Source organism: Manacus vitellinus, unplaced genomic scaffold, assembly GCF_001715985.3.
Source record: "Manacus vitellinus isolate BGI_N305 unplaced genomic scaffold, ASM171598v3 scaffold_3_pilon, whole genome shotgun sequence".
Classification (NCBI taxonomy): domain Eukaryota; kingdom Metazoa; phylum Chordata; class Aves; order Passeriformes; family Pipridae; genus Manacus; species Manacus vitellinus.
Genome location: NW_021940535.1, coordinates 38408941 through 38424272, shown reverse-complemented (window position 1 = coordinate 38424272; position 15332 = coordinate 38408941). Strand labels below are relative to the sequence as shown.

General features: G+C 40.7%; 1 protein-coding gene across 17 annotated transcripts in view; it reads right to left on the bottom strand.

Annotated features, from left to right (window-relative positions):
• KIAA1217 (KIAA1217 ortholog) overlaps positions 1-15332 on the bottom strand; it is a 335939-nt gene that overhangs the window by 45586 nt on the left and 275021 nt on the right. For all 17 annotated transcript variants that reach the window (XR_001920999.3, XM_018075554.1, XM_018075544.1 and 14 more), the window contains one exon: positions 2304-3136. Coding sequence is in view for 16 of the 17 variants with exons in the window: in XM_018075554.1 (XP_017931043.1) it covers positions 2304-3136 (833 nt within the window). In the remaining variant the exon portion in view is untranslated. The remainder of the gene's footprint in view (positions 1-2303; positions 3137-15332) is intronic.

Genomic DNA, 15332 nt, shown 5'->3' with positions numbered 1-15332 from the left:
TGCAGAGTCTCTCTTGTCACAGTGCACAAATGCAGAAGACCTCACTCCTCAGTACCCCCAAGACTAAGAGATCCTCAATCTGCCCACACCTGACACCTTCTGCATGCAGGCTGACTGAACACCCTGCCATGTGCTGTCTGTGGCCTGGCTCTTAGGCTCTTACCATCAGCAAGTAGATAATGTGCACAACAGAGCAGCATACACTACATTTTACCATGCGTGGAAGCAAATGAATTCAGCCCTATCTCTCCAATCCCCAAAATATTCTTACTCACAGAAGCAAGCCCAGCTGTACTGCTTATGGGTGTAAACTGTAACTCCTATACAACAAGGTACAGGATACCTTTCTGCCATTATATACATCACCCTTCAGGTGTTTGTGGCAACCTCGTAACAATTCAGCCCCTGCTGAAGCAGGAAAAGAGCGCCTCAACCTGTATAACCCCTTGTTTAGTTTAGTACAGTTTCAACAGTGTTTGCTTTCAAAGTTTATGAAATTATTACAAAACTAAATTAAGGCTTAGAGCATTTTGTATCCGTAGAACTCAACCCAATTCTTAAATTGCAGTGGTTAGGAAACACACCAATTTGCATGAATTGCATTTGGTATTTACAAATATTTTTTAGAAAGTCACACTTCCTCAAGGTTGAAAAAAACCACAACTCATAAGGACAGCTTTCAGAATGATTCTTTCAGTGCCATGTGACTAATACGCACCACGCTGAATTTTAAGGTCATGTATTTATTTGGAAGTGCAATTAGGCAAGTGCTGTTTTCTTCACTGTTAATATATTCTGGGACCAGGACTAAAACTGCTGGTGCAAAACTCCCTTTTAAGGAGTTGCAGAACTATCAGTATAGTTGCTCTTTATCCATTCACAAACACACAGCCTTGTGCATTTCTGAGTAGCTGAGTGAGTAGCTGAGACGCCCAGAGGGGAGAAAGGAAGTTGCACAAATTGAACAATTGTTGGTGCGCTTCCTTATTTTCAACCTCCTGCTATGAACTTTGTAAAATTTTCAATCTGAAAATGGATTGGAAATTTCCTGGCAAATTTCCTTCAAATTATTTCCCAGTTTTAATAATGGAAGCTTGAAATGAAATTTCAGGTACCTGCAACTTTCTCTCGGAAACAGATAGATAAAAATCATATTTCACTGACCCTAGATTGTAATATGCCCTAACTCACACTCTTATGTCAACATCACTACCAAGCTATAAGCCTGTAATTTTTGTGGATGGCTGATTTTCTTCATTTCCTTCAATTTTTTCCCCATCAGTGGACCTCAAAATGCTTTTTTTTCTGGCCAAGCATGGTAAGAGGCAACTAATTCTTGAGCAAGTTGCTCAGATTGAGGGGAAATCTGGGGGCTATAGAAAGCTCCATATCTTCCCAGTGGTTAAGGCAGTCAGCAGTTACCTTTGGCCTCTGTGAGCTCAGCATTTTCCAGCTATTCATCTTCACTTCCCTAAAGAGCTCTATAAAAGTTAACAGCACAAACAATACGCTAGAGATTAACACAGCTTGTATAAATACACAGCAACTGCCTGGCAGCGTAATGATTTTTCTCTCCTAGGGCAGGGTCTATGGCAGGAGAAACCTTCACAGACCTTTGCGTAAAATCTGGTCCTTAAAAAGACAGGAGAGATTGTTGTCAGCACACAAAAGTTAGAAACAGTCAGGTCACCAACTACTTGTGATGCTGGAAAAATCATTGGGAACAGCATTCGTGTTTCAATTTCTTCCCTGGGACAGACTTGCTCTTCTCAGCAGTTTCGCCTCAAGGAGCATTATTGTAAACAACTGTCCTATTTTTATGCAAATTCATGTTTTACAGGAGATAGGACAGTAATGATAAATACTTCCCATTTCCTAACACTAGATGAGAAAAACTTCACTCTATAAAGAACCAAAATTGTAATATCAGAGTGTCATTCTTAACGGGGGTGAAATATATTCCCTTATTAACAGGAACAGAACATCATTTGTTCTTGTAACATGATCTGGTTGTCTGGAAAGAAAAATCCTAGTTAATCATTTTATTTTATTATATTTTTTCCAATGACTGAAATTTACACAAATGAAAATAACTAGGGATCCATCATGGGTTGACAATACTTTCAAATTAATAATGGGTGGTGTCGCATCTCCTCTAAATTACTAACTACCTTGACAGACAGCTAATAAACACTGCAGCAGGCTCCTACACATTACATTGTCCCCTGGGTGTAAAACGACAAAGGATATGCAGATTAGGAACATTTTCCATTTGCACAAATTAAGCCCCAGCTCTGCCTTACCTTGTCTCCTTGTCCTTGGGCATGGTGGGTGACCCATAGCCAAAAGCCTGCTTGTCAGCTGGAGAGGGCATTGCCTCGGCCATGCCCGGGAGGCCAACAGCACTCCGTGCTTTCGCATCCACAAACACAGGCGGTCCTGGCTCCTTTTTGAAGGACTGGCGGCTGGGGGAAGACCTGTCAGGCTGGATGGTGTGGTGGGGAATGTGAGTGCCATGGTGAGGATGAATATCGACCATTCTCATGTCAGCCACCCTGTGGGGCGAGGCAGGAGGTGTTTTAGAGCCGAGAGTGGGCAAATGGCTCTCCGTGTACCTCCGTGACTTTTGTCTGTACAAGGACTGCTCCAGCATTTCAGGCTGCATTGAAGGGTTGCAGTAAGTGCTTGATGACCTCATGGCACTGCGATGGTAGGCTACAATGTGATCGGGGACATCGAGGGGGTGTCCGGAGTGCGGTGCAGCCACACTCATCCTCCCCTCGTGAAACAAGTAGGGGTCACCGTACAGACCTTCATTTCGGATCAGGGTAAGGTTTTTGCTACTCATGTCCTCATCTGGCTTCACGTCCCGTCTCTCCAAAATGGCGCTTGGGCTGGGCGATATGGAGCGCGAGGCTGGCATGCTGGAGAGACGGTCCCTGGGGATGGTGGCATTGCCTGGCACACCCATGGGTCGGCCCCCACCATAGGGAATCCTGGACGGAGAGGGAGGCATGGAGTGGGGCACTGGGGTGGAGGGTGGAGAGCTGGGCATCGCATGCAGAGGGTGCGTGGCAGATCCAGGGCGGGAACCGCTTGGGCCATCTCGTCCTGTATAAGCAATTTCCCTCTGCATCTGGAAACAAGAGGAAAAACATATAAGATATAAAATTACTGAATGAGCAAAACATGATGTGGGTTGTCTATGGAAAATAAGGAAATAAAACCAAACCCTCAAGACAAAATAATTTGACATCTGGCTAAATAGAACACTTTGGGACCTCAGTACCTAAAGAAAACAACAGCATACTATAAACAGAAATAAAATAGGCTGCATGTTAAAGGAATATGAGAGTTGTAAAAAGGCTTTTACCTATGCAAATACCATCTTACTCTAATCTGATTCTCACAGCTACTGAAGCTGAAATCAGGGGTTTCAGTGTCAGGTGTTCCAAGTACATGTAGCCAGTAACAGACTTACAGTTTATTGATCAGACACACAGCCTAGAGTTCACAGATTCCAAAGCAAGAAAAAGTGCTGATGCTCTAGCATCACAAACACAGCAGTCCTTAGACAAGAGAAATAAATATTGGCATATTTTCAGTGTAGGGTTTAGCCTTTTACTAATAACTTGATGTGGTCTTTATTAAATAAAGGATACACAAAGCGAAGAAGAACAACACAGACATTTATTGACCACAACACAGTCAAGTTTCATGAAGACACTTTGACCCCATAAAACATGTACCACTGCAAAGATAACAGTGCTTGAGAGGGTTTTATCATAGCTTTGTAAGGAGCTGTAAGGAATGAGCAAGCAAGGAAAAGAAAGGGAAAACATCCATACCAAAGCACTAGTGCTTTCTTAAGAGAGGCCTTGGCAAAAATTTGCAATGGATACGTGTGCTTTTGAGACTGTGGAATCTCACTCTGCCTGGCAATGAGCTCTCTAGATGGCTGAACACTGTCAATGACAGGCACAGGAGAAATTCCCCCTCCAGCAAGCAGCATGTGCCTGCTCTGGTGCCATTAGGGTACGTTGGTCAAACAGGGAGATGAAAAAGTCATCTAGGTCATCAACTACATAAGAAAGAAACTTACAGTTTCTAAAATTTGTGTTGACAATTGCAGGTTCCCTCTCCATCACTTCCAAGGGATTGTAGAAAACTGTGCATCACCAAGCCCGATCCCACATTCCTTAAGTTACAGAGCGCACACTGATGTACAGTGCACATTGCTGATCTGAAATCTACACAGTTTTTCTCCCCTCTCACTCCTTACTTTGATAATGTGACTGGATTCATTGCAGCTACAGTGATCCATTGCAGATGAAGCAAGAAATTATTCCTGCCCCACCACAGGTTTTTCCACTGGTAAGGGAATTGCAGTGCTGGTATATAAACAATAGCTGTTCTTATCACAGCAGGTTCCGCACTTGGGAATTATAAATGACGTTCCCCAGGGCCAGAGATCAACAGTCTGGAGTATCAGGTATCACAAAGAAGAAAGGAGAAAACCTGATTGTGGCAGCAGTAACAATAAATTAGTGTAACAGAACAAAGGAGTGCACTGGGATGGGTCATAAATGAGCCAGACAAAAATTATGAAGTCAAATGGGAACACGGGATAATTTTTTCATTTGCACAGAGAATTATTCTAGTCTGGAATTTAAAATAAAATATAACTAAAATATAACTAAACAGTATTGATCACATTGTAAGTGGGCATTCAACATAGTTTTCTATTGGCTTGAAGTAACACTGCAACATACTGAGCTGTATTGTGTGTTCAGACTCTGCACTTGGGCCAGCAGAACAAAAAGACTCCTACTGACTTAAGCAGCTTTGGGATCATGCCTTCGGGGATAGGCAGCCACAGATGTTTTACACTGAGAGAAGAACGCAGAGAAAGAAAATCCTCCCGCATTTCTACTGTACAAGCTACACCATGCCCTGTTTAGTCACTTCAGATAAAGCTACAACAGATGGAATAGTATCTGGCACAGAAACCACAGACACTAGGATATGCTGGGTTGCAGTGAAAGGAAAATTCCAATGTTACCTTGTAGAGAGGAGAAAATTTCCATGGGAAGATTTGAAAACAACAGGTTTAATTTCCCTAACTTCTGGACTTCATATTCCTGTGTATGCTCATTCATTTCTCCTAAGTTAAAGCAATCTGTCAAAGAAAAATTTCTGTTTTCTACCTTAAGATATTTAAGATGGAATACTTTAGGATGGAAATAATGGGGCTGAGCTATTGTTCAAAATCCTGTGCCTGAGTAATGATGTATATAACACTACTCACTTTCGTTTTAAAATAGTACTTGGAGTACACAGCCTCAATCAAGACCCTTTTGGGCCGGGCAGGGCACAAATGCCCGGGCAGCCCAACCCTTTCTGAAAAGTTCACTTTCTATTTTAAGCCAGGACTCAGGCCCTGGGTGGAGTGTGATGACAGGTAGAGCTGTTGGAGTCACAGAGTCTGGGGTGCCCAGGGCAGGTGCACTGGGACATATGGAGCTGGGCAGGGAGCTGAGTTGGTCACTGGCAGCCAGGAAGCCTTACTGGATGAATTACAGTGTCTTCTGCCACCTGGTTGGTATTTCCTCTCTTTCCACTTTTTTCTCTTCACCAAAATCCCCAGGTTATTTGCTAATGACAAGTTTAAAAATGTGAATGATGGTCTCTTCTTGCTTCTCATTTATACATCTTTTGTGTATTTATACATACTCTCTCTCATATATACCCCACTTTCTGTGCTGTTTTTCTTCTGTCCTCCATGTAGCACCATGTTGCTACATAAAAACCTGTATTCTAATATCCAGGCTGTCTTGAGCCACATGTTTGTGGACTTTGCATGACTCAGGGACAGAGAAAGAGGATATCGGGGTTATCTGAGACTCTAAATACTAGGTGCTATCACAGCCAACTGCTTTGAGGGCAAAAGGAAGAAGATTTTTTTTAGTACAAGCACAGGATCATGTGCTTTTCAATTGCAGGCAAGTAATACGTTTGCCTGAGGGTGTGGTTTTCTTTAGAATATAGCTCTTCCTTGTTCTTACTGCCTGTAGACCTTACATCCTTGAAATGGAAACTTGTCAATCCTTAGGTTAAAATACGGCAAACAGCTAGCAACAATTTCTGTATAAAACATTTGAGGGGAAAATACATCACTGAGAACCTTTCTGTAGTAAAAAAGATCACACCATGTTTAAACATCTCCTGTGGAGGATTTTGGTCAGTCTAACAACACTTAAGTCTGTAAGATACTGATTTTTTTTTTAAGCATATTATCTATATTCTAAAGAGTCAACATTATATAAAACCAGTTATGTTCTTTATTTCAAAGCTTGTTGGCTATATTTTGAAAATGCTTATGTGCACAAAGTCAGCAATCCAGTTATTCATCCACCCAAATGGATACAAAGAGCCTTGCTCCTGGCAGCTCACATAAAGGGCAAGCAGAGCCAGTTTCTCTGATCACAGCAGACAGGGCACATGGTGCTGTGCCTGCTCGCACACCAGGGCAATGCCAGCTAGCACCAGGCACCAAGCCTACCACTGATTCATTGGCACCACACCACCTCTGCATCTCTCCATGCAGCTGGATACCACAGGTCCAGTCTGACTCAGGCCAATATCTGCTACCATCTCATAGCGAAACATGGGCAAAGGGAAAAGTAGGCCAGAGTTTCTGACCTGGCAGCCCTTCCCATTGCTCTCCCAGGCCTCCTCTGCATCAGTAGAGAACCCAGCAACTGGCTTTACCCCAAGAATTTCAGACTGCCAAAATACCTACAAGGAGCATGTTCCCTAGATGGAGCTTATCCATGCACTCTCTTGGAGTCACCTGGGAGTTCCCAACAGACTTCCTTAATCACCTCTCAGGCATGTGAAGCTGTTACTTTTCTTACTCTCCCTTTGACACCCTGCATTTTCCTGAGGAAACTGCACCTATGCTTCTAAAGCTGGCTCACCCAATATAAACAGAGGACACCTAAAAAGAATTTTATGGAGGCCTTGGGGAGTCTTTGAGGAAAAAGCTACAAAAACACTAAGTACTGATACAATGCTGATAAAATAATTTGTTTGTAAAGAGACCTTCTTTGGAAATTGCTCAATAGAAGAAATTGCTCTGAAGAGTGAGGTAATTCTTAACTTTTCTAATGAGAAAGTACTTGATCAAAGAACCCTCAACCCAACAACAATATAATCCATTTGTTTGTTCTTTCTTAATAAAAATAGACAGCTTTACTGTACTGATTTTTCAAAAACCTCAGCTTAATCATTAGTTGCACTACATGATAACATTTCTATCGTGACTGATCTTTCATTCAGGTTGGATTTGGACAGCTGAAAGCACAAATCCACTTTTGGAAAAAAAAATCAGATTTATATGGTTTTAATATTTCTAAAATAAGATAATTTACAATATGAAATAGTGCACTTAAAAATTACAGAATTAGTAAACAGTTAAAATTAAAATTTTAAGTATCTGTACCACAATTATCTGTCTGATGCCAAATCCGTTTGCTATCAGACATCATTGAGAGGTTGTCACACTTGTCTGTTCTTGTCTTCTCATAGAGTACCCTCTAATTCCTATAAATTTTCCCAATCTCTCCCAATCTCTCCCAATTACAGAAAAAACCCCACACTTGCTGGAGTTGTGGGTTCCTCCAACTGCCCAATGCCATACCTGAAAACTGCAAACATATTAGTATAATTTTTAGCTTTTTCTGGTCAGAAACTTTCCAATGAAATGTACTTTAAGCAAACAACACTAATCCCAAAGAGTTGAAATATTTGGTAAAAACATCAATAAAGACAAAAGTTGGAAAAAACCACCCTGTAGATTTCAGTCAAACAGTGACCTTATTTTTTATCAGACATCCCTGGAGTGTTCTAGAGCTTTGGCTTTCCAGATTCATAGCTCTGGGGCAACTCAGTCAGAGTCTGATCTGGGGTAGGGACCCCAGCTCTCTATGGTCTCTTCAGCAGAGCAAGTGCTTGGGGTTACCAAGTAGTAAGGCATGCCAGGGATTTCAATGCCCATTACTCCTCAGCAATGTTTCCAGAACAGAAGTTTAAACAGTAATTTTGGCTAAGAATGGGTCCCCTCATGCCCAAAAGGGAGACTTCAGACCATGAAACAGCTGACCTTGCCTAAGTTGGAGATCTGGCCTCAGCTGAATGTGGCCCCACAGTATGAGGTTCTAGGAGCTGCCAGGGTTCACAAGTGGTTTTCATTATGGGAACAACATGCCAGTAAAATAAAACTGATTTCTAATGTTCAAAGTTCCAATGAATGGGGAACTCCAAGACCCAGCTAGCTGTTCTTAACATGTTGCACATATTTCCATTGTTTTTTCCTGGATAATTTTCCAGACAAGGAGTTGCAGAACTCCCTGAGAAATCTCAGCTTTTATTATAATTATCTTCCCAGTATTAGCATGCACCTATGTTCTTTAGGTCCTTTTGCATAATTTTGGTATATGCCCAGGTGTAATATTTCTGTATTATGGTGAGAGTTGGGATAAAAACTCAGAACATCTAAGAAACAGCAGTTTTCTAAGGATGTATTACATATATGGTGGATACCTCAAGAGAGTAACTGGGTTTTTCTTCTTCCATTTATGCTCTATGCTCTTAATTCTGTTTTTTCTTTCCCTTGATGAAAAACACTGCAATTAGTCAATATAAGATGTTTCTCAGGATGAGCCTGTGATGGTTAGTGATGACGAATCCATCCAATCTTCCAGTTTCTATGTTCACAGATTACTTTCTTTCGGTCAAGCTCAGCTAGCTAGAAGTTGACGTGAACAAACAGGAGAACCAGAAGATGATGCTCACTATCATAGGAGGTTGAATTCAGAGGACATAACATGACCGTCCAGAAAGGAGGCATCCTGAGTGAACCATAATCAGGTGTCAAAACCATACTACCCAATATCACTGTGACATGCAGTCCCCATAGCTTTCTCCCAGTTGTGCAGGTGTACACAAAGGTTATGGAAAAAGCACTATTTGATCCCCAAAAGCAGAACTTTTAGGATAACATATTCTAATTACCTATGCACCAATTTGAAGCTCAGACACAGCACCAATTCCCTTGCCATGACATAGACCATCAAACACATTCCTAACATTATTGTCCCTTATTTTATACCTGTATGTTTAATGCATACTTGTGCATGAATACAGTCCCTACAGCGATCCAAATGTTTTACCTCAAGGTATTTTACATGTCTCAGTATGTTCTTTTATATCCCTGACTACATATAAACTTAATTCATACCATATCCTAAAGCTCCCATGGGGAAAACAAAGAATACCTAGTTCACTTTTTACCGAATGTAAAACAGATCCATAAAATTCTAAGCTAACCACAAAACAAATGTAATGGTAATATCAAAAATGTTTGATTGCTTCACCTTGCCTGTAAGTCAATGTGCATGCTGAAGATGGATCATGCAAACAAATAGAGAGGAGAGTTTTCAGACCAAATCCTACACAGTCTGCTCTTTTGAGCATAATTTCTTCAGCTATCCTGATGCTACCGTGTATTTGTTTCCACAATTTAAAACACTAGCACTCTTACTACACTCTTAGACAAATCTATTACCGATGGACAAAAAAAAACAATCTTGGAAAAGATTTTTTGCTCTGAAATAATTAAAGCCACTTACTGTTACTTAAAGAAATCACTTGTATGGCTACAGCAGTGAGATGAACATTTGGTTCCACTTCTTCTAATAAAGTACTTTTTGTTTTCAGTCTTGAATCTCAATCCTCAGTCTATGGTATAATATTTTGTATATCCATATCTTCTGGGAAAAGGTTTCGAAAGAGTAAAAATGCTCCTTGTTCCCTCTGCTCACAACAGAGGCTGGCCATGTTGCTTTATCCGGTCATGTAAGTAACGCTGTTTCAATAGACTGAAGTACTTTTCCACATGACAAGCCTGCGATTTCTCCTCCCCTTCGAAATTAGTCACTAAATAACCTCCTTGGCATGTCACCCAGTCACAAACTGTGCAACGCTATGTGATTCAATCGCTCAATCATTTTTTAATGTGTGCCTATAGGATGCATAGAAAGAGACTAACATTATGGAGTGAACCACAAAAGAGATTCACAAAGGGGAAAGCCATAAATAAAATAGTGAGTAACCCCTGTTTTAGTAAGAGAGTGCATTTCAAAGGCAACGCTATGAGACACATATATATTAACTCCCCAACAGGTGAAGACCTCCAACCATTTAGCAAACCCAGTACACAGAATTCTAGAAAAAAAAATCCAGCTGTTATAAACCTTAGAAGTTTTTCACCTACTCAGATTGGTAGTGACACTCGGTAGAAGGAAGCACAAGCTCCACCCGTGGAGGAGGCTGTCTACTCATTAACTGGGCACCTGAGCCTCTTGGCTAACCTGAACTTCAGGGTACCAGTAAATCAATCTCATTGTTATCTCTGCAGCACACCACACTAGCCATTGTGATTAGTTGTTGTTTGGCTTCTCTTTCTCTTTTTTTAAAAAGAGGGTACAATAGAGAAAGCAAATATATTTTCAAAAATTGGAACAAAAAAATGCTTCCCTCCCTTCCATCCCCTCACCCCAAAAGAACATAGAATACAGAAATTGTCTCCTTAAAAATACAGTAGTTACAGTCTAAAAGAGATGGCACTTAAATATCATAAGGGAAAATCTCATGACATGAGCCCTTCCCAGTCCTGCGGTTAACTTGTACTTTGGGAGGACTGGTTTGGGATTTTGTCTCAATTTTGTTTTTATGCAAGGAAAAACTTCCTACACCATCATGACTGGCATTCAAAGGAATCAAAATACAAATTAAGCACATGACCATGACCTAATATTGCTGTAGAGAATCAGTTATAAGAGGACCTTACTGGAGCAGCATTTCTGTTTCACAGTACTACTCAGTGTCTCAGCCATCAGTGAAGGAGGCATCATTCACTTCCGCTACAAAAGGGCAATTTGACACAAAGCATTTAAGTAATAGGACAAAGATCATAGCAGATCTGGCAGCCAAAACTAAAAATTCAAGTGTTCCACCCCATACTATATCCAGCCCAACAGTAGATAAATCCTCCAGCTTTGTGGACAGTTGCTGTGAGTTCTGATTTGTAATGTACCCTGTAAATTTGTACGCCATTATTGATCTTGTCCAGAACTTCAAAAAATTTGTATGTAGTCTAATATAAAGGTTTTTTTCAGAAATGTAAAAAAAATTCATTTTGTCTTAAAGGCTTACTTTGCAGTTTCACAGTAAAATATTTTAAAATACTGTTTTTACTAAATATTTGCACTAGCACTATAATAAACTTATTATGGCACAGAAACAATGTTAAACCTATTTATTTTTATTTCAAATTTAATCAGTCAAGGTTGGTTTCTTGCAGTATAGGAGTAAAGCAGTATTTACCATTGAAGCATCTGGTTTATATTTTGCAGGTTTAACTAACCAGTCAAGCATCCTCTTTTAATGAATGGATGTATACACTTGACCTAGTTAAAAAGCTGCTTAGGTCAGTGGACCAACCAGACTCAAAAACATCAAAAGTAAAAAATACAAGCAAATTCTCCTAGTACACTTTATTGCCACACATGCTTTCCAACAGTTGCAGAGTATATTCTTCCATCCATGCTCTTCCTTGCAGGCTAGCAAACCTTCAGTGACAAATAACATTATTATGCTAATATGCAGAATAAAAAAGATGACTATATTTTACTGCAGTTTCCCTGCAATGAATTCCAACCTGGTAGGCTGCACATTTGCAGTAATTGCACTCTAGCATGATAAAGTATATCCCAGAACATCAGACACACTATAACTAGTTCTCCATATGTATGATATTATATGCAAGAATCTTCAAGTATGGCAGATGCATACAAAAAGTTTTTCATGAGATGAATTAATCTTCTTTTAATTTTAAAATATATCAGCACAACATCATAAATATCGCAGTTACATCATTACCAAGGCTGTAATTTAATTTGTAGGTTCTAACAATGCATACAAACAACTCAAGCATCACTTTCCATTTCAATCACTTTATCAGAACCCTCAAGCATTATCTAACTTTCCATGTATTATCCTATGTATAATCACTTGCCATATATTTGTTTATAAAGTACTGTACAGAACTAGAGCTCCTTTTCAGTATAAACAAAGGGGATGCCCCTAAGAGGCACAACACCCCGTGCTTCACTGAAATCAAGCCTAGAAGTTTAGATTAATTTACGACTTTAGAATCAATGTTAATGTCTATATTAATGACAGACTCAAGTTACCACAGACCTGTAACGCCAGTCACCCTCATCACCCTCCTTTTTTCTGTGTTATTAATAATGTTGGTCTGTTGGACCTTCCCACCAATTCGCTCATCACATTCCTTTATTTTCTGCTTGTTTCCCTCATTTTGAAGCAGAAAAAATCTTAGAGTTTAAACATCAGTAAAACACACAGTTAAAAACCTAGAGAATATTTTGAAGTCTACTGTGGGGTATACACAAGTGGCATAGACATAAGTTATTGCCTGACTGCTGATCAAAGGTTTTTCTGTTCCTGATAACAGCTCTTTTGGTTCCTATTCCCTTAATAATACTTTCATGGATGAAAATAATTAAGTAGTTAATGCCTTGTACTGCTGTAAACAACTATTTCCTTGACAGAAAACAGGGAAGCACTTACGGTGATTGCTGCTCACTAGCTCAGGACTTGGTTTTGTTCTCAGCACTCTGGAACAAAGCTTGTGATGGAGTCAGTGGGGTTTTGCTCCAATCTAACAAGTTAGTTCAGTACAGCAGAATCCAAATGGAAAGACAGTTTGATGATGACAGCTTTTACAGACATATTACAAAAGAAGTATTATTTTCTTCTGGTTTTGGGAGGTTTGAGTTTAGGGTTTTGGGTGTGGATTTGGTATTGTTGTTGCTTTTTTTGTTGTTGTTTTGTGGGAGTTTTTTTTGCCAAGGAAGGTCTCATGCCACTTTACCAGTCCTACAGCCCACCCAGCTTCTAACTCTGATCCAAGAAACCAACAGTTTGGGACAACAAAGATGAATCTGTGGAGTTATCTGCAGGATCTCCTATATTTGCTGCCTCTGATACACAAGACTCATGAAGGCAGCTGGAGAACCCTGATCAGCATCTTTCTTCTCTCTGCTTAGGGTGGCACCATGACAAGGACTTCTCAGTGTGGTTACTTGCCACGGTCCGAGGGGGGAGGGGAATGGGGCTGTGACACAGCACGGATGGGTTCGGGGACAAAGGTACAGGTGCAAAATGGATGCTTTATTCAGGTGTGTCGGCGTTTTACGAGTTTTAGGTGGGGAAAGGGCCAGGACATGAGGTGGAGCATGAGACAGACAAGCAGGGGGACAAACCAGGATAGGGACACGGGCAAAAGGAGGAGGAGCGGGGGAAGCAGGGAGCAGGTAAACTCATGGCAAGCCTGGGCATGTCCAGGCTGTGCACTGTGTAGTGTGAATACAATGAAACCACATAATAACAGTAAGGTCCATATAATAACTGCAAGGTCCATATAATAAAAGCCTGTCAATTGCTGTATGTTTTTCTCCACACGTGGAACTGTTCCCATCCTGAATCTTGCTCCTTCACAGTTACTCACTTTTTTTCAATGAAAGGAGAGTGATCCACCCTTAGCTTTACCTCTAAACATTCAGCAGAGAAGAAAAAAGGGTTCCTATCCCATCCTGATCTCAGTCTCAGTTGCTTCCCCATGGCAAAAATGAGGGAGCAGGACACAGCCTCCCCGGCTGCTGTCGTTCACAAAGGCACCAAGGTGACACACTCCCTGGTGCCCAGCCAGGCTGTGCTGGTGCCATTCTGCTCTCCACACTGCTCTCCATGACCCCTAAAAATTCTTTCAAACTGGACTCAACTTTCTCACATCAGCCCTCCAGCCCATTGCCCATATTTATACTTACAAGGATGTGTGTGGTGTTCCCTTGAAGACTGAAAATCCTACAGAAGCTCTTTGAATTTGAGAGGCCAAGCTAAACAAACAGGGAGGGAACAGAACAGTTCTGGCTGCCTAACACATACTGGTTTGAGATTATGCACAGACCACACTATCTTCTTCTAAACATACATATTGTTTGCTATTCCCTCTGTTTACTGATTCAAAAGGCATGCAGTGAAACAGATATGCCTTGAGGTAAACACAAGTAACGTAAAGTTCTCTTAAACTTACTCCGAACTCCCTGGTTCTTAAAAAAGAAATGCAAACAAATAAACAAAAAGCCCTCTCACACCACAGAGCACATTATTACCAGTTAGAATGAACCACTGTAAAGGGGACAGGCAGCTCTATAGCTTCGCTGCTGTCAAAGCAGCACACTCTCCAGAACAGCTGGAGCTTGCAGTGTGGAGCAATCTGTGTAGAAAGCCTTTGAACCAGCCCACAGGTGAGCACCTGAGCTCCAAAGAGAACAGTGTTTTGTTGTAACCTGTGTATTAAAATTACATATACATACATACATACATGTTTTGCATACCAGCAGTAAATTTTTGGTCTATACTTTGGTGATGGCAGAAAAATTCAATCTGAAATTTTTGATTTTTAGGGATTTAAAAAGTTAAAGGCAAGCAAGTACAAGTGGGAAATCCTCTGTTGGAAACGCTATGAGCCTCAAATTTTTTTTAAAGTTTACTAGAACAAATATAGCCAACTCTCTCTGGAGTTGCATGAAGAAGGTTCTGCAAAACTGAAGTATTACGTCAGGTCTGCAGTCTGCCTTTCTACCCTGTAATTTAAACCTCATGCTTCCCCCTCATTTCTGTACTGATTTAAACAAGGACATTTTCCTAGCTATAGGAAAGTATCACAGCATGTATCACAGACATATATGCATTAAGCACCTCTCAAAAAGTTAAGAGGCAATATTAGTTGCTTTGTATTGAGGATTTGTCTCACCTAATGCTGCATTAAAAGAAAGTCAGCCAGGCACCCTTCAGAGTCATCTCATTCCCTGAGAGCTGGGTGGGAAAAGCTGTCCTTTGGCACTCCCAAACTCTCGCCACTGACTGCAGTGGGCGGCAATTTCTACACTAGGCTTGTAAGGATTAGAGTTTTTTCCTAATTCTTTATAGTGAGCCTGCCCATATGTCTTTTCATTTAGCTCACTCTGCTCTGTTTCTCACCCTACTTTCTTCTTTTTTTAATCTCTTCTTTATAATTCAAGCTGAGATCCTATAACTAGAAAGGACAACGGCAGCTTCATTCCAGCTGCTACTTGCTGGTCCGTGCAATGGACATTGCTGTGATCCATTTGGTGGATCCA